Source organism: Pestalotiopsis fici (assembly GCF_000516985.1).
Source record: "Pestalotiopsis fici W106-1 unplaced genomic scaffold PFICI_Scf_14, whole genome shotgun sequence".
Taxonomy (NCBI): Eukaryota; Fungi; Ascomycota; class Sordariomycetes; order Amphisphaeriales; family Sporocadaceae; genus Pestalotiopsis; species Pestalotiopsis fici.
This window is the reverse complement of record NW_006917104.1, coordinates 152,367-179,659: the sequence shown is the minus strand read 5'-3', so window position 1 is coordinate 179,659 and position 27,293 is coordinate 152,367. Positions and strand designations below refer to the sequence as shown.

The 27,293-nt window shown below is 50.8% G+C and overlaps 10 protein-coding genes across 10 annotated transcripts; 6 read left to right on the top strand and 4 right to left on the bottom strand.

Annotated features, from left to right (window-relative positions):
* Positions 1–1,749: 1,749 nt before the first annotated feature.
* PFICI_14882 (uncharacterized protein) lies at positions 1,750–3,644 on the bottom strand (the record flags this gene model as incomplete). Its single annotated transcript, XM_007843463.1, has 3 exons — positions 1,750–1,859; positions 1,913–3,220; positions 3,464–3,644. The coding sequence occupies 3 exons, from the start codon at positions 3,642–3,644 to the stop codon at positions 1,750–1,752; spliced, it is 1,599 nt and encodes a 532-aa protein (XP_007841654.1).
* Positions 3,645–4,512: 868 nt separating this feature from the next.
* On the top strand, positions 4,513–5,851 carry PFICI_14881 (uncharacterized protein; the record flags this gene model as incomplete). The annotated part of the gene is made up of 3 exons (XM_007843462.1): positions 4,513–5,127; positions 5,191–5,387; positions 5,446–5,851. The coding sequence occupies 3 exons, from the start codon at positions 4,513–4,515 to the stop codon at positions 5,849–5,851; spliced, it is 1,218 nt and encodes a 405-aa protein (XP_007841653.1).
* A 1,369-nt stretch (positions 5,852–7,220) lies between these two features.
* Positions 7,221–10,252, top strand: PFICI_14880 (uncharacterized protein; the record flags this gene model as incomplete). Its single annotated transcript, XM_007843461.1, has 2 exons — positions 7,221–7,590; positions 7,641–10,252. The coding sequence occupies 2 exons, from the start codon at positions 7,221–7,223 to the stop codon at positions 10,250–10,252; spliced, it is 2,982 nt and encodes a 993-aa protein (XP_007841652.1).
* A 1,474-nt stretch (positions 10,253–11,726) lies between these two features.
* On the top strand, positions 11,727–12,867 carry PFICI_14879 (uncharacterized protein; the record flags this gene model as incomplete). The annotated part of the gene is made up of 2 exons (XM_007843460.1): positions 11,727–12,583; positions 12,672–12,867. 2 exons carry the CDS (start codon positions 11,727–11,729, stop codon positions 12,865–12,867), a joined length of 1,053 nt encoding a protein of 350 aa, XP_007841651.1.
* Positions 12,868–13,666: 799 nt separating this feature from the next.
* On the bottom strand, positions 13,667–15,374 carry PFICI_14878 (uncharacterized protein; the record flags this gene model as incomplete). Its single annotated transcript, XM_007843459.1, has 2 exons — positions 13,667–15,017; positions 15,211–15,374. 2 exons carry the CDS (start codon positions 15,372–15,374, stop codon positions 13,667–13,669), a joined length of 1,515 nt encoding a protein of 504 aa, XP_007841650.1.
* Positions 15,375–17,758: 2,384 nt separating this feature from the next.
* Positions 17,759–18,664, top strand: PFICI_14877 (uncharacterized protein; the record flags this gene model as incomplete). Its single annotated transcript, XM_007843458.1, has 3 exons — positions 17,759–18,025; positions 18,086–18,270; positions 18,439–18,664. 3 exons carry the CDS (start codon positions 17,759–17,761, stop codon positions 18,662–18,664), a joined length of 678 nt encoding a protein of 225 aa, XP_007841649.1.
* A 487-nt stretch (positions 18,665–19,151) lies between these two features.
* On the top strand, positions 19,152–20,357 carry PFICI_14876 (uncharacterized protein; the record flags this gene model as incomplete). Its single annotated transcript, XM_007843457.1, has 1 exon — positions 19,152–20,357. One exon carries the CDS (start codon positions 19,152–19,154, stop codon positions 20,355–20,357), a length of 1,206 nt encoding a protein of 401 aa, XP_007841648.1.
* Positions 20,358–21,030: 673 nt separating this feature from the next.
* On the top strand, positions 21,031–21,468 carry PFICI_14875 (uncharacterized protein; the record flags this gene model as incomplete). The annotated part of the gene is made up of 1 exon (XM_007843456.1): positions 21,031–21,468. The coding sequence occupies one exon, from the start codon at positions 21,031–21,033 to the stop codon at positions 21,466–21,468; it is 438 nt and encodes a 145-aa protein (XP_007841647.1).
* A 565-nt stretch (positions 21,469–22,033) lies between these two features.
* PFICI_14874 (uncharacterized protein) lies at positions 22,034–23,026 on the bottom strand (the record flags this gene model as incomplete). Its single annotated transcript, XM_007843455.1, has 1 exon — positions 22,034–23,026. One exon carries the CDS (start codon positions 23,024–23,026, stop codon positions 22,034–22,036), a length of 993 nt encoding a protein of 330 aa, XP_007841646.1.
* A 1,016-nt stretch (positions 23,027–24,042) lies between these two features.
* PFICI_14873 (uncharacterized protein) lies at positions 24,043–26,849 on the bottom strand (the record flags this gene model as incomplete). Its single annotated transcript, XM_007843454.1, has 2 exons — positions 24,043–25,794; positions 25,848–26,849. The coding sequence occupies 2 exons, from the start codon at positions 26,847–26,849 to the stop codon at positions 24,043–24,045; spliced, it is 2,754 nt and encodes a 917-aa protein (XP_007841645.1).
* Between the last annotated feature and the right edge of the window lie 444 nt (positions 26,850–27,293).

Below are 27,293 nucleotides of genomic sequence, written 5' to 3'. Positions count from 1 at the left end.
GATATTGCAATAACAGCAACTTTAATGAGACGGGTGACGACAGAACCAGAGCATTGAGGCAAGAATCGCTCAGCAAGGACCCTTGCCCCAAAAAAGGTCACAGGGAGAAAGATGCAGGTAAGTAGACGCTTTCTTTTGTAACACATTTATGGAATGCGCAGTTGCTAAGTAGACCACAAACCAGCCATCAACAAAACAAAGTAGATTGAATTACACGTCTGGTGCAGGATGAACACCAATGTCAGCACCCCTGGCTTCATAATATGGAGCAAATCTGACGAAATCAAATGTCAAGGACATGGGAGGTCCTGGAGATGATATACAGTGGGCGACAAGATGGACATGTCAGAAAACCCCAACGGTGTCAAGGAAATCACACTCATTACATTAATCTACTTTGTGAATAAAAACTTTGGCTCCAAGTCGTGTAAGCGAGTCATTTTCAGCCCTATATATGCATTATACAACTCTAAATGAGCCGCATTTGATAATGATGAATTTGTGTAGAGTTTGTACATTTCAATCTGTCATTTCCAGACTGACTAGCCCAAGTTAACTCACTGTTTCGTCAATACTCTCGTTGTGCTCGCAGAGACTTTATTGACAAATACTGAAGCTGTATGATTTATTTCTCATAGACTGGCAGAGAGGACGTCAATCATCGCCAAGCTGTTTCCTGGGTCTTTGGAGCTGTCATACTCCGGATGCATGCAAGAGACAACCGAGTGACACTGGAAACCAATTCATCAAGCTGCGAATACGCATGTACCTGAAATTACTCGTCATTTCCCCGCTGGCTTTGTACACTTTGGTATTGGGATCGGATCTACGCAAGTACTCTATCGAGGCTATATTCTGACTTGCCTACTTACCTCTCCACCCAGGAATGTCAAGCTAACATGCATGATGCAGCATGCCATGCCAAAATACAGCGAAACATATTGGAAGAAATCATGGTCATGGCGCCGGCGCCCAGTGCACACGTATTTATCAAAATGCTTGCCGCAGGAGCCGAAAATCTGTACGCATCCTTGTCTTGAGAAAAGGCCGACGGCATGACTTTGTCATTCTGACTGGTCCAGCATGCAGACAACATGATAGGTTGGAATTGAAATCAGCGGTAATGTGACAATTCTGGTCTACGTAGTGCCCAAGAGGCATGCAAGTGGATAAAGCCACCTAGGTTAGAAGCCCTGCCGTATGGGGGACGTACATGCTGCATGCTGAAGCGAGCAGTTACTGATTGGGCTTTGGATCATTGCCACACGCACCAGTCAGTCATCAAGCAAGTACTCGACGGGCAGTGGGAGGGAACATGGCACTAATGTGACCACATCAGGAAAAGCAAAACATGACAAGAGCATCGTAGTATCCCGATTCATTCGGGCTTTTGCACCTCCTCAAGCTCTATCAGCTGCCAAGTCGGACTACTGACTAATCCAAAGTGGAAAAATGTCTGCTTATCGACTCGGACCACGCGAAAGGATTCGAGCCCACCTAGCCATGACTGAAGGTACTAATCAGCACATTGAGATGCGATCAAGACGTTGGCATACAAAGTCATGAGAGTCGCAAGCGTCATTTTCAATGCAATCGATATGATTGAGGTGGTTGATCTATTCCACCTGCACCAGCAAGCACCCTTCTGTTATGATCTAATGAGAACATCTCTCTCTCGCCAATTCTTTTTGCTTGCAAATATGCTTCACTATACGCGTGCTGCTTACACGGTGCAAGCTACTTTCCCAGCTAGCCCATCAAGTCGACATTGTCATCGTCGGCCATGAGTGCGTCCTGCAATTCTTCTTCCGTGGCCTCAAGACCCTCGCTACTCATGAACTTGTTGTCCTTGTCCTCGGCTGTTGCAATCGGTCAGATGTTTGAATGTCATGTCATGGGGACTGTGACTTACTCTTGGGTTCCACCAAAAGGTTCTCTTGCACCTCGCACTCGGTCAACGTAGAACCTTCTCCAATCTCACTTCTCTTTCCCAGGATGCAGCGTGTCAATTTACAGCCCTTTCCAACCACGACGCCATCCATCAGTACACATTGGAACAATTTGGCTCCTTCCTTAATCTGGCAATTAGCACCAATGACGCACTCCTTGATGGATGTCTTTTCCTCTACGGTGACATTGTCAGCCAGCAAAGAGTCTTGCTTGGTAATGGTGGTCCGTGGCTTGACACCTTCGGGATAGGCAATCTTGCGGGAGTGGGCCAAGACGGACGCCTCGGCGCCCGCTTCCTCGATAGATGGTAGCTTGGCCAACTGCAAAGACACTGAAAGCAAGATTTGTGCAGTATCGACTCGGCGAATGAGAGGACCTGTCGGCTCCGTGGGTTGCAGGTATGCGAGGATCGGCGGCACCACAGAGCCTCGAGGCTTGGAGGAAGCCAAAGAGCTTCCAATCTGAGAATCACGCGTTGGCGAGTGGGATTCGTTTGTAGGGGATGCATCGCCCTCGCTAAAGGGGCTCATGATGCCCTTGCCGCCAGCATCACCTTCTGACGATTTCAAAATGTCTGAGAAGCCGAGCTTCTCGGCGAGTCCATCCTGCCAGGTTGACTTGGCCCACCAACCAATCACGTCCTCGCCCAGAGTCTCTAGACGTGGGTTTTTCGAAATAAAGTCCAGTATCCAGTGAGGCAAAACGTAAATGTGAGCGTCGCGGTGAGAAGTCAACATTCTAAGTCTGGGATGCTTTCGTAATAAGCCATGGCGAATAGGAAAGCCCTTCTTTTCCTCGGTAAGATCTTTGAGGGAGTCGGTGGGCATTGAAAGCGCCAGATTTGATAGTTGCGACAATAACGAATCCTTGGGAGTCGGCACTGTCGGTTGGGCGAGTGGCGTGGTCGCAATAAAGTCTGTCTCCTCGCCCTTGATGGGTGTAGTCGTCTTTGTCTCGTACCACACTCCCAGTCCTCCACTGGGCTGAGGAGGGTCTGCGTAAGGAGCCGTCGCGCGGACCATCCATGCCTGGAGCAGCTTGTCGCCTCCAAGTTCACAGACAAGATCACACGGCAGGACAACAAAGTCGGAAGTCAGAATCTTCTTGACTTGGGGCAGTCGAAGAATCTCGGCTGTGCCTGTTGTGAGATCCAAGTCCTCTGGTGCTACCAGGTCTGGGTGCGGGTGTGGAAGTCCTGTCAGGAACGGGTTGGTGTTCAAGGCTGTCTTGATTGCAGTGGCCGCCGACGGTGGGCAAATAAGTGTAATGTCTAGACTATGATCAGTACCATAGACTATTGTGTCATTTTGGCTTGGAAAAGAATAACTGAAATGACCAGGTCCAACAAATTTATACGACGGCCACAAAAACGTTCCACGCCGTTGTCCAAAGACATGAATATATCGCCACGCCATTGCCACCCATTGTACCACTTGTTTGGGGCCGTACAGTCCTTACTGGGAACTCCAAAAGGATTTGGCGATACTTGATAGTAGAGACAATGGCCACTTACCGGTTATACCAGTTCGGTAACAGAAGTCGAGCGGATACCATACCATGGGCCGGTTCGCAATGGGTAGCAGTGCCTTTGGGTTTTCGTCTGGATTGGCAGTAAAGGTGGGAAAGGATGAACCTGGGCCACATAATATGATGGCCTGCAGCCCAGGCGAGGGCATCGACACGGCATGAGGCATGACCTTTGTACTTGGACCGTCGAGGATGCAGTGCTGCTGTCGCTGAATGAGTAGTAGTGGGGTGCGAAACCCAATGGTAGAATTTGCGCTCGCCGACCAATACTGGAGATTTCAGAGTAGCTCAAAAAATGATTAATGTAGAAATGACTGAGATTGTAACCAGATGGTTGACGAATCCGCTCTCTGGGTTCCTGTCAAGTCCAACCTCACGTTGTCGAGACAGAGTTGCAGGCAAAATCACATTAAGGTGCCATGAAATTCCATGAAGAGTCATCGCTACGCTGTGTTCGAGGTGGGGCGACCAAATCAGCAGAGCCAATCATGTTTCAAACAGCAATAAAACCAAATCTATTCTTTTCTTTTGCGGCAATTCTGGAATCGTAATATCCTATCATGTAATGTCTCTCGGTATTCCAATTACTATTTTTCGTCGCTTCTGTCTGGATAGAATAATGCCAGTCCGAGAGCCACCTCCTAGGTGTGCATGATTCTGCCACATGCTTTCCGAACCCGGTCTTTCGCTGTTGAGCCATTGAGCAGTTGTCTGCCGGCCGCCAGCTCCCGTCACACTCCTACCGTTGCCCCGCTACCCAGATCGACCTCGGCTTCTTGTCCGACTCGTTCAGCTGCCATGGAATCGGATCCATCAGCCTTGTCGCTTATTAGTAGCTTGTTGACCAGCCACCGATAACTTGGATCCGGGGGCCTTTATAGCTCCAAGCTACCAGCCCACGAGTTTTTGGGGGGTCTTTCTGGACGCTGCAGCGCCTCGAGTAATCATTCATCTTTGGTCCCTCACGTCTTGCAGCCTGTTCGTTTCGGGCAAATGACGTTCCATGCCATGATATCGACCTGAAATCCTCCTCAAATGTCTTCCGATTCGAGAACCCGCCGGCGAGGCGTTTGGAGCCACTGGGTTCCACTTGCCGTCACCGTCACTGTTGCGACTGTTGGCATTGCCGCTTGGGCATGGAGCCAGCGCCAAAACGAGGAAGAGGAGGAAGGGGAGGAGTCTCCGCCGGCCGATCTCGATTATGAGAATGCCGACTACGGCGACAATCCCGCATACGGAGCCATCATTCGTAATCATCAGTACTCCAAGGCCGAGAGTGCTACATATGGTGTGACCGATCCACACCTAGAGGCTCAGCAAAATGCGGGATGGGGCAATTCCATGTCTGGAGCATTGCGCCGGACACCTAGCCCGCAGCAGTTTCTCAGCAATGCTGGCAAGGCTGTTACGGCTGGTGTAGGCGCTGTCGGCGCTGCCATGGGCAGTGCATTGGCCGCCATAAGAGAAGACAACATTGCCTATGCAGACCACGAAACTTGGTCCGAGGAAGCTTCCTCCAGAAAAGAAAAGGACAAGTCCGTGCCGAATCAATCACGCGACCCGAGCAAGCTCAGAAAGGCGGTTGCCGTGGTCGTCTCTGCCGATTCAAACATGGAAGATTTCGACGAGGCCAATTTCCATGAGCATGCGGTACGAGCAGCCTGATGTGTCTGCAACTCTTGTCTCACCTCTTGGCTAATCATATTGACACAGTCCATTCTGTCGCATATCCCTCGAAACACTGATTTCTCAAGAATCAAGCTATTCATCTTGATATACTCGCCCGGTCTCAAGGATGGTACCATTGAAACGCCAGCAAGTAACCTGCCTCCAGCGTCTCTAAGTTCTTCATTCTCAAACATTAGTCACAACCAGGCCCAGACACCTGGAGATGAGACCAAGAGTCCGTTGTACGTTATTCCCACCTGTTTTTCGCCCACTTTACGCACAATGCTCACCTCGGTGCAGACTGAAATCGAATGGAGACGCTACTTTCAATGCCGTGTACTCGCAGGCCCTCACCCTGGTTGAAAAGGAAACCATGATTCTTCCATTTTCAACAAGAGATGGCCATGTACATATTCTACACCATTTGCAACCCGAGATTGTGTACCTGCAAGAGTCACTGGCTGGCGACAATGGCAGTCAGATTACTCGCTTGCAGACCTGGCTCAGGTACGACGTTATCCTGATTGTCGGTGCTAATGGCGGACATGGGGGTCTCGCCGATAGCGAGTCGGAAGCTGAAAAGCACGATGGGCCCGAAAAGTGGTGGCACAGAGAGGACAGAGTTGGAAGGGGAAGAGGTGTCGTTGTCGTGGACAGTCTGAGGGTTAGTGACGATTGGGCACGTAGGGTGCAAGGCAAGGAGTAAGGCTGGGCCTCTTCTCTTTCAAATTACTCTGAAATTGCCCATAGGGTTGAACAGCACTAGTCTGCTGATTAATGACTTTGACGTTGAAACGGGATATGGTCAAGTATTTTGTCTTGAGAGTAAATAGCACACATCTGAATACCACATTACGCGTTTGCATGACCTTTTGGTTAGTACGGTTTGACCAGGACAATGCAAAGCCCAGAGATGATTTCACAGGCACACTTGTGTATCTCGGGCTTTGGGGACTCTTTTCTACTTGCCTGGCTCAGACATGATTGATGGGCCTTGAATCGACAAGTATGTAGGCTGGAGTTGTTAAAGTACACGGATATAGGAAGTACCATGTCCCCCGCACAGCCACTGGACAAAGAACTACAGACTATAAACCCGAGGCCTGGTGAATCTATAATCCAGGGCCTTGAGGGATACTAATTTGACAAGGCGTAGTACTATTTAAAAGTCCTATTCATGCTCTCTTATCGTCTCGAGAAATTAAATATCAACGTCAAAGTTTTGTATCTGATTCAACACCACCTCTTGGCTCCCAGGTGATTGTAAAAAGGAAAGCTGATGTTGGTCAAGAGTCTTTAGACATTGGAATAAAGGTCACCACGTTCCACAAAGCCAGAATATATGCATCGATTTCTTACCCCGGATTTGCAGTGTTGATATCGGGGTTGTTGCGTGGAGACGGACAAGTTGTATGGCGGAGAACCTAAACGGTCCAGGCACTACAGGACAGGGGAGAAATAACTGGGGATCTCCAGACTCTGGGCTTAAGTGCTACCAGCGTGGTCACACAGCGCCCATAGGTGCTCGAGGTGAGGATTGATTAGCGCGATGGCCCAAAGTATCTTTTGGGCGATTGCCCATGGCCAATGTACAAAGCTCCCCCTTGTCCATTGGCTTGAAATCACTCGTTGAGCCGCACTCAAGTTTCCCGCATACACTGAAAACCACCCCCACTCAATTCATTGACTTCATCTCAACCAGCGACCCTGGCGAAGCGCATAGTCGACACGGCGATATTTTCGACCTTCATCTTTCAACCCATCGCGCAATCGAGAAATCGCCTTGCTGTTCGACTCTTGTCGACGCGACATTGAGCTCGCCGTCTCAGAGTCCCAGATCAACGCCTCCCGAAGCGCTTCTTCTCCCGCAAAAGCCCGTGCGCCTTGTCCTTTGTGACCCACCCAGGGACCATCGTCATCCTCTCGAGCGCGACGGGCAACAGCATCTCAATGGTCGAGGCGCCAAACACCTGGTGCTAATCCGAGGCTCGGTCTGGTTACATCAAGAGTACTCTTTATCCATTCAGCTCTACTTTGGAGGCGAGGCTTGTCTGCCGCGCGATTAGGTTGCCATCATGGCCCCCGTCGCGACAAGCACTCCGATCCCCGTGCCCAACCTTGGCCTCAACACCACCACCAAGATCAAGCGCCCACCTCCGCCAGGCATCCAAACAAATGGAAATGCTGCCTCATCGCGCTCATCACCGTCCATGTCCCCGTCCATGTCGGCAAAGCGGACTCCGACTGGTGGTAACAAGGCCCAGCCAACCCCGACTCCTGCAACGGCAAATGGCGCCCCCCGAAGTGCGTCCATTCGACAACGCCGCGAGCAATCAATACAAGCTGGTCTCGCCGGTCAAAGAAACGGACGATTGAACGCGCTACGGTCGGCAAGTCTTGCGGCTGATGGCATCCAAGGCCATTCGTTGGAGCCACGACCCGAGGGTATGAACAGACACTGCGATTATACGGCCTCTAGCTAACGCTCGTCACAGTCATCACTAGTCAATACATTCTTAAAAAGCACAGCGGCAGCCCGCCGTCACTAATCGTACATCTTCATCCAGCCCATTTCCGTTTCGATCAGCAGGACAGTATTTTCCCATACAAGTCACCCATGCGGGTACTCCTCGATCACTTTCGCTCGAAAACTCTTCCGCACGACATATTACCTTACTTTATTGAGCAGGGCGTCGTGTTTTACGATGGGTGTTTGATTGTTGAAATACATGACCACAAGTCACCAGCAGAAGCCAAGGACGTTGCGAGACCAACCTCGGCTTCCAGCAAGGACACGCCATTTTCAATACACAACTATACGCCCTATATTACACCATCACCACATGCTCCTTATCCTAAAGAAAACACTGATCCGCCGCAAACCTCGGCCACGTCGGATAATGCCAAGGCAACCGATGATGGCGAAAACAAGGAAAGCATGCCGGCGCCTGCTGTTCCTGATGTGCAAAAGAGCAAAGGCCCAGTGAAACCCAAAAAGATCACGATTGTCCTGCACCCGACTGCTCAGAGTCTGCACACCGATCTGATGCTCAAAGCAACCACACCCCAGGGCGCTGCCGATGGAAATGTGCCACCAACACCCATTGCGGCCGTGCCGCCTACTCCAACAGCAGCCGCCATGCCGCCGCCTGCCAAGAAGCAGAAAAGGGAGCGTATGGAACTGGATGGGAAGAATATACATGCCGTCGAGAGTCAGATCCTCCTGGCAACAGCTGAACCTCTCCACCTCGAACCGACCAAGAATTCGCAAGAGCTCATTCAGCTTCTTGATACCATGACAGACGAGAAGCATTCCGAGGATCCACCGAAACCAAAGACACGGAAGCGGACCGTGGCAGAACGTGCTGCCGAGGAGGCGGCTGCTGCCGAACATGAAAAGTTCATGCTTACATATGATGAACGCCTATCATCCACTGCTAGTGGCGCCCAAGGTAGTGCTGATGGTGCCGCCGCGTCTGGCCAGTCCGTTCCGGCCGATGTTCGCTTTGAGAGATTTAAGGTTATCGAGGAGATCAAACGCGAACATGCCGAGAAGAAGGAACAAGAAAAAGCCCGCCAGGCTGAACAGGAGCGCAAATTGGCACTCCAAAAACAGGAGCAACAGGCTCAGCAAGCTCAGCTTGTGGCTAATCGCCAGCAAGAAGCCGCCGCCGCCGCCGCTGCCGAGAAGGCCCGCAGAGACGAAGCCGAACGCCAGCAACGAGCTCGTCAGCAGCAACAGCAACAGCAAGAAGCACAGCGCCGTGCCCTGGCGCAGTCGCAAGCTCAACAAGTCCAGGCTCAGGCCCAAGCCGCAGCCCAAGCCCAAGCTCAAGCCACTACGGCACAGTCACCGCCTGCCATGCAGCATCAACTATCCCAAGCGTCTCATGGCCATCCTACACCGGGTCCTATGCCCAACACCTTGCCACAACATCGCTTCCAGGGCGTCTCTCAGCCACCGGCCTCGTCTCCTGTGGTTCGTCAAAATACTCCAATGAACATATCGTCGCCCATGGTACCGGCCGGCAATGTCCCTATGCAACACTCAAATTCTGGCATGGGCGGCAGCCCCGCGCGGCCCTCGTCTGTTGTGCAGAACCATCCAATGTCGGCCCCCATGGCTGTCACCATGTCTGCTAGAAACAGTCAGCAGAGTCATGCCGCTGGCACGCCCAGAATGCCGAGTGCCACTCCACAAATGCCCCATGGAACTCCCATCAACCGCCCCATGCAGACACCTCGCATCCCACAAGCCAGTTCGCCGCCTGTCATGATGGGCCAGACTCCAAACATGCCAATGGTTGGACAGCAGCCGACGCCTGGATCTATACTCCTAGGTGGGCAAAATCACATGCAAAATCCCAACTTTGCTGCGGCCCGTATCATGGAGCAACAGCAGCGACAACGGATATATCAAGAACAGCAACGAGCGCTGATGACCATGCAGCAAAATGCCATGATGCAAGGACAGACACCCCAGCAGATGATGCAAATGCAGGCTCAACAGAGGTTCCTAGCGCAGCAAATGGCACAGAATGGAAACAATGCTCAGATGCTGAATGGCAACCCTGCCATGGGTAATGTCCAGATGAACCAGTTGCAAATGCAAATGCAAATGCAACAGCAGCAGCAACAGCAGCAAATGCAAAACTCAATGGGCAACCCAAATATGGTCAACAACAACGCCATGAATAACATGGCCGGAACAAACCCTGCCCAACTAGGACAGTTGAATCCAAACCAAATCGCGGCATTGCAGGCACAGATTCAGCAGCAGCAACAACAACAACAGCGTGCAGGCCAGCAGCAGCAGCATAATGTGCAGGCGAACCCGATGGCGGCAGCGATGCGGAGCCAGAATTTACAAGCCGCCGTGCAAGCCAGACAACGAATCATCTACCAACAAAATGTTGGTCAGCTGGTGGCAAAATATGGCAACCTGCAAAGTGTACCTCCAGAAGTGCAAACACAATTCCACGCCAGCTGCCACCAAAGGGCTTACCAACAAGTTCAAGAGATGGTGCGTTCCCAGCAGCAGCAGCGACAGCAGGCAATGTTGCAACAAAGCATGCAAAATGGTATGAATGGAGGTATGAGCATGTAGGAAACGCCCAGCTCTGTTCCGGCCCAGCAGTCTGAAGAAGAAGAAGAAGAAGAATCCGTGCAGACGGAGGGTGTCTAAGGTCATGACCACAACCTTTTGACCAAGGGCCATGCGCACTCGAACCTCCCCGGAGGACCTTGCCCAAGATACACGCCAAGTTCTGTTATTAAACACCATAACATTTATCAAACTTGAGCAATCGGGCCCCCTTTTTACATTTACAAAACATTATGGAGTTTTTGGCGTCATGGAATTGTACGAATACTGTCTCAAATGGCAGACTCGGAACGCATGGGGGTACTGCGTACTTGTTTCTGTGGGTGTAATTTTGGTCCTAACGATTCAAGGGTTTCCGGCTCGCTATACCCCCAGATTATATGGTTTTGTTTGTAGTTTCTGCGGTTGATTTGTAAGTGTCGGCATGGACAAATGTCAGAGTTGGGAGTTTCGGCACGTAAGAAAACACGTTTTGCTGTACGTACTCTTGCTCGACCTGAAGATGTGGTGTTTGCAAGAATGTCTGTACAACACCAATGTGCACCTGGGAAAATAGCAGAATACAGATCATGAATATTTTGATCATTCTTGAGTTTATGTCTTGGTCCAAAAGGACTTGGCAATTCATGAAAACGTCTTTTCCATTCACCAACAGCAAATGCTTGTGAATGGCGCCGTACTTGCGTGCTCTGTTCAATTTGTACAATCAGGTGATGAATACAACCTCAAGTCGAGCAACGGTGAGAATGGAGAATTTGCATCTCTCCCATGCTCCACCATCGAAACCTCCTTTGCCATTAAATCTACTGGGGCTTTGACTATTTGTTTTAATCCAAGAACAACTTGCAACGATGCATAGCTAGATTAGCAAGGTTATTCACGTAAAGTGAGGCTGGTTGCAATGACGACAGAGCTGTACCATCAGCCATTAGGTGTGCTAGGTCTACTGCCCAGGAACCTGACCTCCATTCACAGTGCAGTGAATTGGCGGACTCGCCAGTACCCAGCCGCTAAAAAGATCCGGTGCTAGGTCGGGTCACGTAGGTCAGGTCCCAAGCAGGCAGCGCTGGAAACCTGTTCGCCTCGGAACGTAGCGCAAGGTACCTGATAGGCCAGCACCCACCAACCTAACTGACCTACCTCAACTTAATGTAGCACATGAGCTGTGACTTGACAGACTCGAATTCCATCCCAACCGCTCTTTTTGCAACTTGTTCAACTTCTATTGCTTATTGTCAGCTACAGAACAAGACATCGGACCTTTGATTCTCGTGACATTCCTTCGACTCCAACTATTGTTTGCCTGAACTCTCCGACCCTTCCGTTCCGAAACACCCACAGCGCCGGCTCTGATCTCGTCTAAAGCTACCAAGAACAGAGTGCAGTAAACCAGTCGTCGACATTGCATCTTGCTGCGATCACATCATTTGATTCGACGACATTTGTCAGTTCTCGGTCTCTGGAAACCGCTTGAACCATGAAGATTTCACAGATACCTTCAGCAGTGGCGCTGCTAGCCTCGCCAACAGCAGGATTGCTGCTTAGCTGCGACAACATTGTGGCATCATCACGGAAATACGACTTTTCCAAACTTGGCGGACCCCATTCAGTCACCGTGAGCCATCAAGTCGGGCCTAATTTTCACAATACTACATTTACGACGGATATCTGCTTCAACTTGAAGCGCAAGAGCGATGTGGCCAAGGACGAGCAATGCCCACATAGCACGCGCATCTGCGCCATTGAGCGCATCATCGGCCAACACGGTGATACAAAGTTTGACGATTTCAACGAGGCCTGGCCCATTGCAGGCAACCTCCAGCAATACGGCGGGTATCCGCTCGACAATGAGGCCATCTACTTGCCCACAAGCGACTCGAACTCGGACGCCGAAAAGGATGGTGTCAGACTCATCATCAAAGGCGGTTGGCATGACTTGAACGGACAAAAGAGACAGCAGCGGGCCATTATTGAATTTATATGCGACCAGGAGCTCGAAGGCACCGAGGGCGAATGGAAACCCGAGGACGAATATGTTCCGGGTGACGATGACAAGGAAGAACGAAGTTTAAAGGATTCCCTGTCGTACGAAACCGCCGCGGAGGATGGCGGGGACAAGAGCGGGAAGCCAGTGCAAATCGGGTACAACAATGGGACGCAAGCTCTCGTCTTCAACTCATACGGCCCTCTTGACAGCGACACGAATATTGATGTTCTACGACTGACATGGAATACGAAACATGCTTGCCAAAAACGTGACGGCGACGCCGGGGATGAGCCCGCTGGAGACCAGCCGAGCAGCCATTGGGGATTCTTTACATGGATTGTGATTCTGTGAGTAGTTATTCAGCTTCTGGCTCCTGTTGATCGCGGCCCCTGCACCTAACTTCTAAATCTGGGCAATGCTAACTCAACTGTACAGCGTCTTTCTCGGTACGGCTGCCTACCTAATCTTTGGCTCCTGGCTCAACTACAACCGCTATGGAGCTCGTGGCTGGGATCTTTTACCTCATGGCGATACAATTCGTGATATTCCGTACCTCATGAAGGACTGGACTAGAAGAGTGCTCAGTACAGTGCAAGGAAGTGGTAGCCGCGGTGGATACAGCGCCGTTTGAGAAATGCAAATGGGCAAGAAACCATGACTGGCATTAGGGTTTAGGCTACCGGATGTTGACCACATGTATTCTCATTGCGGCGTTGTCTGTTTGTTAAAGGTATATATCACATGTTCTGGTTTCTTTTACCTAACGCCAAGTCTTGTGTACATGACATTCCTGGAACAGAATCTTGTAAAATGGCAGTGAATGAAAAGGCCATTTTCCTACCATTACAGCACAAATCCCTCAGTTTTTCCATGTCAAGGTCCCTGTTGCAACCAAATGTCATGTCTCCATCTGGGCAAAGACGACTTCCAAGTAGCGACCTGGCTACTGGATTCGAGTGCAACCCTCGTTACAGCGTCACTGCCAGTTGCTTCCAGTTTTTTCTGGATTGTATCGGCTTCGAGAGCTGTGCCCCGGTATAATTGCAAAGACGTTCACCACGCATCTATTCCATATTTTGATCATCCACGGCACATTTCTTGGACATTTGAGTTAGCTGAGTATATCCCGTTTGTCTAGGAGCCACATACCCATTCTCAGCCTGGGCGCTTCATTCTCAATTCCACCCATATAATATCTTTTCTGATTTCCAAAGTCTTGGAGCCGCGTTATTGCTGCCAGTTTCCTTTGTCCTATTGCCTCCACAAGAGGAGAGTGCAGTATTTTGCAGCCCCGTCAAAGCAGTGCAAATACCAGTCATGAACGTCCCCCTTCTAATGTTGCAAGCAAACCCTGCCAATTCGTCTATTCCTTTGGGTCTCCAATGATATCCTGTGCCGTTGGCAGCCTGCTCGTCGAGAATGGATCCGGTTTACTTGATTTCAAGCTCAGCCACTCCTTCGGTCAGCCTTTCCATGTTTACTCCAAAGCTCGAAAAGACTTTGCTGGCGCCTTCTACATCGCCAATCTCTCGCAGATATGTCTCGTAGTCGTTGCACGCATCCACGGTCCAGTCATTGTCGGTTCCAAAGGTCTCGAGACAGAAATTGATTCGCCTGTTTGATGCATCCCGGATAGTCTGTTCCTCACCCTCGTAACGGCATATTAGAAACAGCGTATCAAAAGCACCCGCTAAGGTTCGAGAACGATTGGTTCCCGAAGCCAGCAACTCTTCGACAACCTGTCGAGCCTCCTTGTAGCGGCCGCCCATCATCAGCACCTGTGCCGTGGCCATGGATATACGTCCATTGTCGGCACTGCGAGGCAGCGCGAGTAGCTTGGCCTGGGCAACATCAGTGTCAATCAGACCAGTCACTGCCAGATTCCGTATGGAAAAGACTGCCATGCTCTGCAGCACTTCGTTCTCGGGTGGCAAGTATCTCGCAAACTCGGCAATCTGCGCATCAAAAATGAGCCGCGCATTATCTTGCATCTTTTCCAACCCCATCTGATCAAGCGCGGCCATAATCTGGTGCAGGGGGTGAAAGGGCCCCTGTAGGATTTTCGATAGGCGTGTAATGTACTTCATCAACATGCTGACAACTTCTGGATACCCAACCAGCAAGAACAAGGAGACGGTGGTGTAGAGCATCAGCCGCGGGTCTTGTGTCAGTATCATGTCCTTGTACTCGTCAAAGCAGAGCTGCAAGAGTTTAAAGCCCTGCTGTGTGCGTCCGCCGCTGAGGGCTCCCCTGGCGAGCGCCATCCTGTTGAACCAGTCTACCACGCTGCGGTTTGTGTTCATCCAACCTGGTGTCTCGAGCGCCCAGATGCCCTTTTCAAAGGCCCCAGCGCAGTATCTCTGGATGTGGAAACTGCATTCCTCTGGGTAGTACAGGTCGGCTGGAGGCGTGAGAGGAAACAGAATGGAAATCTCGGGTGATCCTGGTGGTGAAGGAGCTCGGCACCCAATCCCCGTCGGCGGTGGTGTCAGACGTTGCAACACTGACACGGCGCTTGGCCTTCTGACCCGCTGCTGCCCATACCGTACTATGATAGGTGCGGGAGTATTGTCTGGCTGTTTGCGATACGGCCGAACTCGGCGGCCAGTTCCCTTCCGTATACGAGACCCTGCCGCTGCCACCGGGGCACCACTAGATCTTGCCCCGGTAGCAGTAGCAGGACGCGTGCTCTGCTGCTGGCGGATGATCTCGTTCACCTCTTCATACCTGTAGTTCTTTCGAAGGCCCCACTGCTTGAGCCGGGACTTGTACATTCTCTCTCTTTATTCGCAGCCGTTAGCTTCTAGAAGATCTTTGCAACGTTCTTTGGGGCTAGACATCTGCTAGCTACTGTTTCGGGAGCCACACACGGCCTCATTTAGGAAGGTAGGCCCTGCCAAGCGGGTGACCCGAGGTGCAGAAAGCAAGCACCCAAGAGTCTAGAAACACACGGAAGAAGAAAAAAAAAACTTACGTTGCAAAGAACTTGTGGTCGGCTTCCATTGTCTGCATGATCTTCTTGAGCGTCATGTTTTGGCCCTCGTAGAGAGCCGTAATGGTAGTGCGGTGCGTTGCCCAGTCGTGAGGCGTCGCCCATGTGCCCCCTCCTGGCGGCGGCCTGGAGCTCGAGTTGGCCATGATGATTGTTTGGTGGTGATGGTGTATGAGGGCAGCGGATCACGAGAAAAGAAGGGACTCGAGGCCCGCCTTGATAGGCGCCCAAGGGTTTGGGATCACTTGAAGAAGAACAAAAAGTAGAAAGATTTTGATTCGAGCCGGGGAAATATGGCCTCTACTCCCCCATGAACCATTAACCCCAGTTGAGTCAGTCGGCTAGGGCAACAAGCGAGGCAGAGCTGGAAGCCGTCGTCGATCCAAGGCAGGCTGTTATTAGTTGGGACCTCTCTCGAGCTGCGCATCTAGCCGACGATTGGAGAATTTCGGGGTGGAGGTCAGGCAAAGACGTCAAATATCCCCTGCCAGCACACGATCACACGCCAGGACGCTCTTGCACTTTTGCTACATGCGTAAGGTCAGTAAAATGGTATGGCAGCCAGATCAAGGACTTGTTTCTTTGCTACGAGTACTAATGAAACCAGCACTTTGCCATTGTATCATGCCTTGCCCTACCTACAAGTATATAGGTACGCGGCGGACTTTGACCTTGCCCCATAAGCATCCTGCTACGTGGGGAGGATTCGACCCTGACGAGCAACGAGGGGGAGACCTACATGGAGTGATACTGGCGTTGGAGTAGCAGCACACTACGCCAAGGGGGAATGGGCGCCCCCACGGCCTTGAGGCCCGGAAGGGGATTAGTGCCTGATAACCGCATCTGGGGCAACAGGAGCAGACACGAGAGTCTGCGCCCACACGCCTAGATTCGAGATAACGATATGAATGCCTATTAGACGGCGGTTTTCCGTACAAAGTACGAGGCAGACAAACATTCACTTTTGTGGTAATGGTTACTGTCAAAATATCGATGGAGTAATCTATGCTATACGCTTTGAAATTACAGAAACGGTACAATGTCGGGCCGTCAAACATTGCGAGCCTCGCGTGTGTCTTGTTTGGACAATCGGCTCTTGTACTGGACCTCGATTTAAAAAAAAAAGAGGCTTCCGATAGTGACGGACCTACCGGACCCTAGCACATGATCTTCGACCATCCAGGCTCGAGGAGGATTCACTACCGAAGATCCCAGCAGCATGTGACCGCATTGACGATATCCCGTGGAAGTGCAAGGCAAACGGTTACCTAAAGAACTTTCAAGGTGCAAATCAAGGGTGCACGGACAGGCCTTTGTGATTGAGCTATAGAAGGATGCCAGCCAGGCTCGAATTGGTGGTATAAATCAGCCGGATATACCCCTGGGGCGGCGCTTCTAGAAAGCTCCGGTGCGTCGAGGGCGTCGAGTGCATCCAGTCATTGCCAGTGTCGCCAATGCCGCCAGGGGAGGGGGAGACAAAGTACCATAAACGGCTGCATCGCCATTCTAGGTGAATGATGCCTTTTCGCTCGGACGAATCACCTCGTTTCCCTTCTCTTCTTTGTATGTACGGTAGTGCAACTCTACGCTGCAGTCCTGCCAGGCCCGACGTGTTGCCCGACCGTGCGTTGATCCAAAAAGACATGTGTTTGCATTGTCAACCTGCAGCATTTCTGACATTGTCGAGTCGGGCGTGATTAGGCAACAAGTGCATTTCCCGTGACGGGCTTGATTTGAATTGCCAGACGTCTTCAACGTGTAGAAAAGTCGACCGCGGCCATGGATTGGTAATTTTAACATTGTGGATAGCAAGCCTTGAGTCTGGTGCGTCCGCGTGTTATAGTCGACTGGCTTCTACAGTTCTACTGGCTCCGTTACAGAAAGGGCTAGCCTAATCCACGCTCCGTGTAGTACTACCAAAAGCAATGAATGTCATGATTTGTTTCCTTTTCCATTGGCCGATGGAAACTCGGATGCCATTGGTGGTAGGACATGTGAAACCTTTTCCAACGCCAGCCATGTTTTCCAGACAGCATAAGCAAATATGCTCTCTATTCTGTACTGTGGGCGCTCACCATTTCATCATTCAAGTCTGCAGCCACTCAGACAACATTGGCCGCCTGCTTCTGACAGCCTGATTGAAACTTGTCATGAAACCCAATGAGAAGGGAATAACGGCCGAAATCAATCACGGCTTGAGATTGAGTACTTTTAGATGCAGTTTGTAATTGTCACTAAAAAGCATAAATCCATCAAGGGACGCTGCCCGGCTGCACTTGCTCATGCCATTAGTGAGGCTTTCATATGATATGCCGCCATCATATACTCGAGCAGATTAAATGAGAAATCTGTTACGATTGTCGAGTTTCACAGACTTGATGTAATTTTGTCCCGTGTAGCATGAATAAACAGACATGACTGTAAATGAGTTCAAGTGTTTACTTAAATACGCAGTCTCACGACGCTCAGAAATTCGCAAACAATCTTGTAGACATCTCAGATCGACAACAGGTTCTCTCTGATATTGAAAATGTTTGTCCACGCAGGTTTGGCTATGATGGCTCTACCATTGGTGTTTGGTAGTCCAGCTGCACCAATTTCACCACGTGCAGTGACGGGAACTTCGACCTTTTATGGAGGAAACCTCAGTGGTGGAACTTGTTCCTTTACCACCATGGGCTCCCTTCCATCTGGTATCTATGGAACGGCATTCTCAGGATCCTCGTGGAATAGTGCTGCAAATTGTGGAGCATGCCTCGACGTGACGGGCCCGAATGGCAAAACTATTCGAGTCATGGTAAGAAAACTCCCACAATCACTCTTGTTATGCCGGACTGGAGACTGACCCATTGTCAAGGTGGTGGACAAATGTCCCGAGTGTGAGACTGGCCACCTTGACCTATTCCAAGATGCCTTTGCAAAGATTGGCGATATAAGTGCTGGCAAGATTGCCACATCTTACACGCCAGTGGCCTGTGGGATTTCTTCTGCGTTCAAGCTCCACAACAAGAGTGGCACCAGCAAGTATTGGTTTAGCATGCAGTAAGTGATTGAAATGCGTTTATTCGAATAGTCTTTCATCTTCCTTTTTGTTTTTGGAAAGAACCTGCTCGGAAAGTTTCCTCGGTTCCATCACTGACAAAAAGACCTGCAATTTGTCACTTGCAGCTCCATCTTATATCATTATGCTAACGTGTTTCGACTCACCAGAGTTGTGAATCATAACCAGCCGATATCCAAGCTAGAGGTCTCGACCGACGGAGGCTCTACGTGGAAGAGCACGACTAGGCAGGACTACAACTTTTTCGAGAATAGCAGCGGATTTGGAACCGACACTGTCGACGTTAGGGTCACAAGCACAAACGGCAAGTCAATCACTGTCAAAAGCGTCAGTGTTGCCAGTGACTCATCAGTCACGGCTGGATCCAACTTTTGATGTGCTACACCTGTGCTTATCCCCAATGGGTGACTGGGAAACATGTATGTGGAGGACAGAAATCGTATATAGGTGTAAAGGGATTATCTACACATCCAGCTCAACAGACTTGTTTTCGCCATGCTGATTCAATTATTCAAACAAGCAGTGAGCTGGTTTCTCATACATTCTCTTGCGACGAGTAATCTCATGAATTTCGTTGGGTCAATTCTTTAACGGCCAGAAATCAATGTTGATGTCACTGGTAATTTGGGACCAAAGAATGTCTTTTATTCGTCATCTCTTGCTTCCAAGGTATACAATGAAAATCGGTCCTCCAAGGGGACGCCATTGTCGTGACAATCATCTGAACAAGGCTCTAAATAAAAACAAAGAAAGACAAAGTTCTTGTTTCGCCTCTTATCCATGATTGTATGGTACGAATATAAATAGCAATGCAAATGGTCCAGGGTATTGACAAGGCCGGCTTGAGTATCGCGTCTTCATCATGTCACACTCACCGTTGGCTCGCCACGTCGCACGCAGCTTGCTGGACAAGCGGGCGGTATTTCTTTGTGGCTACGAGCAAACGGTTGAAGATCACCTGAGGCAATACTCTGAAGCTCAAAAGCATATCACATCAAAAAAGGTACGAGAAAAGGCCAAAAGGGTGTGGGTGAGGGAGCGAGACATTGCGTACTCGGCATATTTTCAGCTTCAACAAAGTCAACTGAAAGCCACAAAACAGTCGGGAAAATCTGCCGAGGTGAATCTTGAGGACCTGGCATTGCAACCTGATTGTATACAGCACTCTATCAGCCCATCTGCCAGTATGACTCCGCGTGAATATCATCAGGCCGATCGGCTCACAAAGTTGAGCTACGACTTCACCTGGAGAAATAAATTCCTGAGAGTAAGTCTTCCACAAGACAACATTGCTGGCTTTTCTCGCTATGATGCAATCAATCCCGGCGTGGTTATAGTGGCAGAGTCTGGTTCTCTCAAAGAACTGAGATGCAGGCCTTCCGATACAATTTCTACATCTGGCTCTTCCGACGTCCGTCCGGCGCTCGAGAGTACTAGAAGCTCGCAAATTCCAGTCGCCCAACTGGATGAATCGGTCAAGGCATTGACTGGGAGAAGATTAAAATTTCTAGAGATCAAAAAGACAAAGGTCAAGGCTGGCCTTGCAATAGTCTCTGCATGGGATATGGACATTCCGACATTGTGGGATATCCGTCGACGAGTAGAGGGACTCTCGTACGAGAGAATGCCAAAAGATCCATTCTTGACCGACTATCCCGACTTGAAAAACTTCCAAGGGACAAAATGTGGTACCACGGTGAGTATTCCAATGGCATTGCGATGCTCGCCTTATGAGATTTTCCAGCACCCGATAAGTGAGCAGTTGACGTGGCAAGAAGTTTACGACAAGGCTTTAGCCGCACAGAAGAGAGAGTGCAGCGAGGAAATTTCCAAGCTGGATCGTCCATTTGTAGGACCGTCCTTTACACAGAGTCCACGACGCGAGGCATCTGTGCATGAGGCTTTGGCTTACTGTAAGCGACGAAAGACCTTGGCTCAGCCATTCATCAAGGAAAGAAACAGCTATCTCGCAGCAAGAGTGGTCAAAGAAAGGGCAATGTCGCAGCAATTGACCAATGCGGTGGAATTGGTGCTCGGGTTTGCCTCATATCAGAGATCCTTTGAGTAGGACACGAACAGCCACGAAACGGGTCTTGTCGATGGAACATATTTGGCATTAGGGCCAAGCTCACGAGTTCAAGCCAAGCCATTCGTACAAATTGTCAAAAATGCAGTCCATACTGTAGAGAGAATAATCAATTGAATACGAATTCTACAGAGAACAACGGGCCGCAGTGGAACGGCTCATTGTGACTTGAGAACCTGACCTGTTTCCCTAACCGTAAGTAGTCCAACCGTTAGCTGGAGCGGCACACGACAATGCCTATGCCACGTTGCATCACTCCAATTTATGTGTCAGCAATCCAACTCCAAGCCATCAGTGGCGCGGAAAAAATCAGACTATTGAGTAGCTGAGGTCCATCGCGTGATGATTTAATGTTCGTGTTCCTCTTTTGCTCTATTCAACACGAAGTCTTTGGCATGATACGATGAAATGGCAGCTTCTCAATCTCACTCTACAATGACACTCACTTGGGACGCCCGGCCACTGTGTGTCTTCATGTCTTGGAATTACGGTGATAATAATCTAAACATTTGAATATATGATGGATTCAATACGGGCAAGTCACCTTGATCAAGTATAAAAAGGCATCAGCGCCAACAGCAGACTGGAAATACTATAGCACCATCAACTCGATACATTCCCTTCGAAAACATTAACAATTCCATTCATAATCAAAATGCAGATTACTACCGGTCTTTTCGCAGCCCTCGCAGCCACCACTGCTCTGGCAGTCCCGGTCACGGACGCCGGCCTGGCCACCAGAGCCGCCGCTCCGCAGTGGACCATTGTCGGCATGAAGCGCGTTTGCGATACTGCCGATACCACTTGCACCTGGTCATTCTCCATTGACACTCACCTGTCCCCGGCCACGGCCTGCACTTTTACGGTCAAGGGCAAGCCTGCAAGTCAGACGTCGGGAACCGGTGCCAATTGTGGCGTCTATACAGTCACCAGTGGATGGAGCGGACAATTCGGGCCCGGCAATGGCTTCACCACCCTCTCAGTGGTTGACAATACTCAAAAGAAGATTGTGTGGCCGGCCTATACCGACAAGCAGCTTGCTGGAGGCGCCGTCGTCACTCCGGACCAGAGCTATCCCGTCACCTCTCTGTGAGGCATGATGGAATTCACCTTGGCGGGCGATGATTGAGCTGTTGATTTGGTAGAGAATTGTGTTGGCACCGGCAAAGGCGTGTTATGAAAATGCAGAACAAGAGGGCCCCGTATTTTCCGAATGAATATATATATTCTGGTCAATCATCCGACTAGGGAGACATGACATGCAACTATTTACAAAGAACCTTCTTTAAACCTATTCGTCTCGCGATTCGAGGCCTGTTACTGCAGACTCTTTTTCCATTACGGGCGAGTTTTAGTTCAGGCATTGGTAGTAGTAGTCGTTGAGCACTGAGCAAGTGCCAGTAGCACAAACTGTAGCACCTGACCAACCGCTACCGCCGCATTGGCCGTAGAGTGTCTGACCTACACTGTTGTGCGGTGTATTAGTGACTTTTCTCTCCATGAATCCATGAAAAGGAAACAAGAATGAAGGAAAATTTCCCAAAAGTCTGCTACTTAGGCGTGGAAGCGCTTTCGGCGCTTGCAAGCCGCCTTACTGAAATTTCCATGTTAGTCTTTCCCACCACGAGCCGCCCCGAGGCTGCCTTAAAGGAATTCACTTACGCTGTTGCCGAGGCAGCTGCCGAGGTGGTTGTCGCCTTGGTGGTTGTGACTGCCTGTGTGGAAGAGACGGAGGTGGTGGCCGGCACGGTCGAGGTGGCCAATGTCGAAGAGGAGGTTGTAGTGATGGCGGCGCTGGTGGTGGCTGCTGCAGTCGATGTGGAAGCGGCAGAGGTTGCAACGCTCGACGAAGACCCAGAAGCATCTCCGCTGCCAATCTCGGTGGTGATGTCGCCGCTCTCAATGTAGACACCCGAAATGTAAATGTCCTCGTCCGCATCGGCATAGCCATCACGCGGCAGCTCCAAGACACCGACGTGAAAGTCGGCACCGTTGCTGGAGGCGCTGACAGAGACTGGGGCAACGACCTGAGTCAGGGCATCGCTGCCGGTAGAGTGCCAGAAGGCGACCGTCTGGCCGTCAAAGTCAATCTCGTAGGCAACATTATGCCACACGTCGGCCTCCCAAGTCGCGTTCCACTGGGTTTGGCTGTTGGCCATCCAGCGCAAGTTGGCGTCGGTAGTTCCAGAGGCTCCAGACAACCAGCCAGCCTTTAATTCAGTAAAGTGAGACTCGAAGAACATGATTTGGTGTTCTCGGGTCTGGGCCGGCGGGTTGACATCTGAGCGCTTGATGCTAAAGTGGTAGTAGACAGTACCCGAGTTGATGGCAGCACTCGTCTGAGGAATCAGTTCGGTCCTCCGCATCGTCTGGCCGTTCCAGTACGCCGTGTCGGTCAAGGAGATCTTGGCACCCTGGGTAGAAGCAGAGTCGGCAGGATTCTTGTAGTCGCTTGACAAGTTCACGTACTCGGTGGTCTCGCCATCACCGTGAATGTACCACTGGTACGGGCCAACTTGGTTGGACCAGCTCCAGTTGTCAAGATCCGAGGCCGAGGACAAGTCATTGAAACGGCCATCCCAGAGAACAGTACCAGCACTGGCGACGCCGACAAGCGAGGCTACACCAGGGACGAGAGGGGTCAACTTCATCTTGAAAAGAATGGAATGGAAAAGCACGAAAAGGGTTAAAGAAAGGTTTGATTGATCAAGGAATGAATGAAACGACCGACCAGCCGGCAGAGAAAATTGCAATTGACAAAGTAGTGAGAGAGGTTCTACAATGGCTCACAGCTCAAGGAGGAGCTGGACACGATAGTTTTAAGAGACAGTCATGGACAATGGACAATTAGTCTTGGTATCCATCCTAGCTCCTGTACGGTATGCCATGGCCAGGTTGAATTCCACCTGAACCTACCAAGTAGCATTGTCATTGAAACACGGTCCGCCGAGGCCATGGACGCTCCGTTTCAAACAAAGAGGCATGGAGGCAGCGAGTCCGGGGAGCAGAATCACAAACGCCGTGGAAGGAAATGAGCAGAGTAATGGTATCCTGGGATGCGCCTCGGCGGATTCGTCTGATGTTGATTAAAAACGGACATGGAATACCTGCCCGTGGGCCGTCTCCACTTTCCAGAATCGCTTGCTTCCGAGCGGCTGACAGAATTCGCACGAATGATGTGGGACTACTGAGAGCCTCCTTTATATATCCTTGGCAATGCGCTTAAAAATGAATTCGACGTGGGCCTAGCATGGGAATTTATCATGTATGTTGCCTCCAACTCGCGATAGCCGAAGCTCCGGACTTTTTATATTTGCTGCGACGAAGCGAGCGGTCCTTGAATATTGTCATCGTAGCGCGTCGTTCTAGAGCCGCAAGCACGGGCCATGATGTCTCTGCCCGGGAACTGAGCCGAGTGTGGTAGACATCTGGAAATGACTTTCAAGGGCCATGGTAGCGGGCAAGGATACTAGCCTTTTATTCATTCTGCTATCCTAAGCTCCTTCTCAAACGCGCTGCACGATACAGGCTCCCAAGGGTATCTACTGATACTGATTGTCGTAACAATATGCCATTCCAATTGCTACCAAATGCTGAAAAAACGCCAAAACACCCGCCTAGTCCCACAAGTCTGTAATGCAAACGACTATTTCCTCTGAAAATGTCATTACAACTTTCTAAAAACATGCCCTATAATCTCCCGGCTCTTGATCAAGTTGGTCACCCTAAGGCGCTCATTATCCAGATGCGCGGAATCGCTGGCCTGGCCGCAGGGCAGATGGGCTGCCGGGGCATCAAACTCCTTTTCCAGAAAACGAATAGCTGGAATTGATCCACCCTCTCGGATGTATAGAGGCTTTCGGGGCTTGGTCAGAGGTGTTGCCGAGTTGCCTGTAAGCTGGATGCTTTTGGAGGATGAGTCTCCAAATGTTAAACGATGTGACTCTCTAGTGTCGAGTTGCTCCAGACTCGGTCGCCGGCCTGTGGCGCCGCCGTCTCCAGGGCCACCATCCTGCGGCATGTCATCCGTGCTCGCAAACAGAGGTGCCCAGGCCGTCATGATGGCCTCCTCGAGCGTGCGGAAAATGTAATTGTCGGGATCGCCAAGCCATGGCTCGGCTTTGTTGTCCACGTCAATACGCAGGACGTTTTCACTTTCGAGGTGCTCAAATTCCTTGGTCAAGTAGGCCGTGAGCGACTCAATGACCTGGTCAACCTCTTGGCCAGGAACCAGTCGGAAACTAATGTGCGAGCTTGCATGACTACTAACCAAGCTTCCGTCCGGCCCCGACACTTTGAACCGATGAATGGTCAGGTTGGGCTCTCGCCAACGGGCCATCAAAGACTTTTTGAGGTCAGTTGCGGTCATGTTGACTGGTTCTTGATTCACCAGGACCGAGACTATGTCGTCGTAGCGGGCCTCTTCCTCGGGTTTCAAGGGCAGAACCCCATCGTAGAATCCTGGAATGAGCACGCGGTTCCTTGGTCCCTTGAGTCTCGCCATGAGGGTGGTCAGGTCGGTCAGCGGCTCGTTCATCAGGTAGCTGCCATCCACTCCCGAGTGAAGGTCTGGATGTTTGGACTCGATGCAGACAGTGGCGTGAAGGACGCCTCGCAGTCCATACGTCAAGCAGGGAGTCTCGTCATTCAGCCAGTAGCTGTTGGCTAAAAGAATATAATCAATGTTGCCGATCCGGTCCTTGTTTTGGCGAATGGTTTCTCTAAAACCACGCGAGCCAGACTCTTCCTCGCCCTCGATCAGAAAGATAATGTCCGAGTCCAAGGCCTTTGCTTGCATGAGATCTGTGACGGCGTAGAGAGCTGCCATGATTGGTCCTTTATTGTCGCTCACGCCTCTGCCGTAGAGATATCCATTGGTACCCTTGAGCTGGAATGGATCCGTGTTCCACTTGCTGTTCTTTGCGTCGGCAGGTACAACATCGTAATGGCCGTAAAAGAGAATCCTCTTGCGCTTCTCGGCTGGAGTGAGCTTTCCTGCAAATTTTGCAAACACGACTGGATGATGATTGTTATTGTCCGTGCTCAGCATGTGGACATCGGCTCCCAGCTTTCGAAAGAGGGTACGAAGAAAAGTAGCACCCCGCCGGCAGTCCTCGGCGAACTCGGGCCGAGAAGATATAGTCTTGAAGGACACAAACTCTCGCAGGCTCGATATCATCATATCTTCGTCGCCCTCTGGAGGAGACTGCTCACTTGCGGGTGGGCTTTCGACCACCCAGACGGCTACATTGTTGTCGTTTGCGCCCGTGATGAATAGCTGGCGGCCGTCATGATTGGTGACGGCTGATGCGAGAATCTTGCCTTCGTGGGCCTTGAACTGGGTGAGTAGTTGGTATTTCTGGCTGACGTTTTGGGCAGCATTGGGCTGATACTCTCCATAATGCACCGTGCTGTGTTTCTACCAGAACATTAGATGATTTGGCTTTGAATGTCCTTTTCAGTACAACTTACACTCGCAGTTCCTGTAGAGCCAGCGCTCCAGAGATAGCCTCTACCCATTTGCAGAGCCATGACATCCCCACGGTGAGCTTTGATCACCCGAAGCTTTTGTCTAGTGTCGAGATCCCACAGCTCAATGATGCCCTTGATCTTGCCGCTGTAGAGAAACGAACCGTCAATGGCCAAAGACATGACAGATTCGGCATTGTCCTCGCCCAGCGTCATGATTTCCTCGAGTCCGTTTTCTATGCCGTCTGGACCCACTTCCTTGCCACCGAGCTTCCAAATCTTGATGGTCCCATCTCCTCCGCCCGAAACCAAAACGTCATCCTCGGGTTCAACGGATGCAGTGACACCCTTGGCCATGAGCATGCAAAAGACATATCCGTAGTGGGCGTATTGTTTGATGCAGCGTCGGTCAGTTTCCAAAACCGTGTGTGAGCGGGGGATCAAATCGTATCGTTCGTCGGTCGGTCTAGGCGTGGATGTGCCGCCGACAGCCCTCGAGTCAAAGAAGCGGTGGTTTCTGCGGTCTGGGTGGCTCTGCGAGTCCTGGCTAACTCTACAGCCCGAGTCTTTCAGGCCAGCCCACTGAATGGTGGTATTTTGTGCTCCAAAGTAGACCGTCTCGTACTGTGAAGAGTATGCTACAGAGAATATGTCGCCAAATGAATCATATGTGCTGTAAATTTCGTAGAGACGCGTCATGGTTCGTGGACACCAGACATTGACAATCGGATCGCTTGCGCTGGAAAAGAGAAGAGACCCGTCATCGGACAGGAACAGACACATGACGCTGCGCTTGTGTGCTTGTATTCTATTCGTCTGCTGAAAGCTCCCAAGCGACCAAACCACAATCTCTCCATCTTGAGTACCGGCATAGATGCTGTCATTGCCAACTGCGAGAGCCAGCACGGAGCTTTCGTGCTTGAGAACATGGTCCAAGTCGGGAGTCGTATGGGGAGGGGCACCTATTAGCGGCGACGGTGCACAATGGCTGGTGGCAGAGGGCATTGTGTCTACTTGGATTGAAAGTCAATACGAATACTCATGCTGAGGAAAACGTGGTTCAAGGAATTGTCTGTTGGCGAGTGAAGCGATATTGACGATATGTCCAAAATTGAGCAAAAGGAGACAAACACGGCGGCACCAGACGGGTGTGATCCTAGATTGCCGCAGGCGGTGGAAGAAGAGGACAGCAGTAGCACTGGTGAGGGTGGAGGGTATCGCAACTTTGCTTTGAGCTGTTTGGGTATTTCGTAATGTGGTTGGGTGGTGATACAATGACTCGCAAGTGAACCGAAATCGCTGCCAACGCCATTGCGGCAGTTTGGCCAGCATCCACTACCTTAGAAATATGCGCGGCCAGGGGTCTATCGTACACTACAGCCCTACCAGAGCTGAATGCAAGCTGTCAGAGGGGGGCGAGACACCAATTGGGTGGCTCAATTGGCGCCA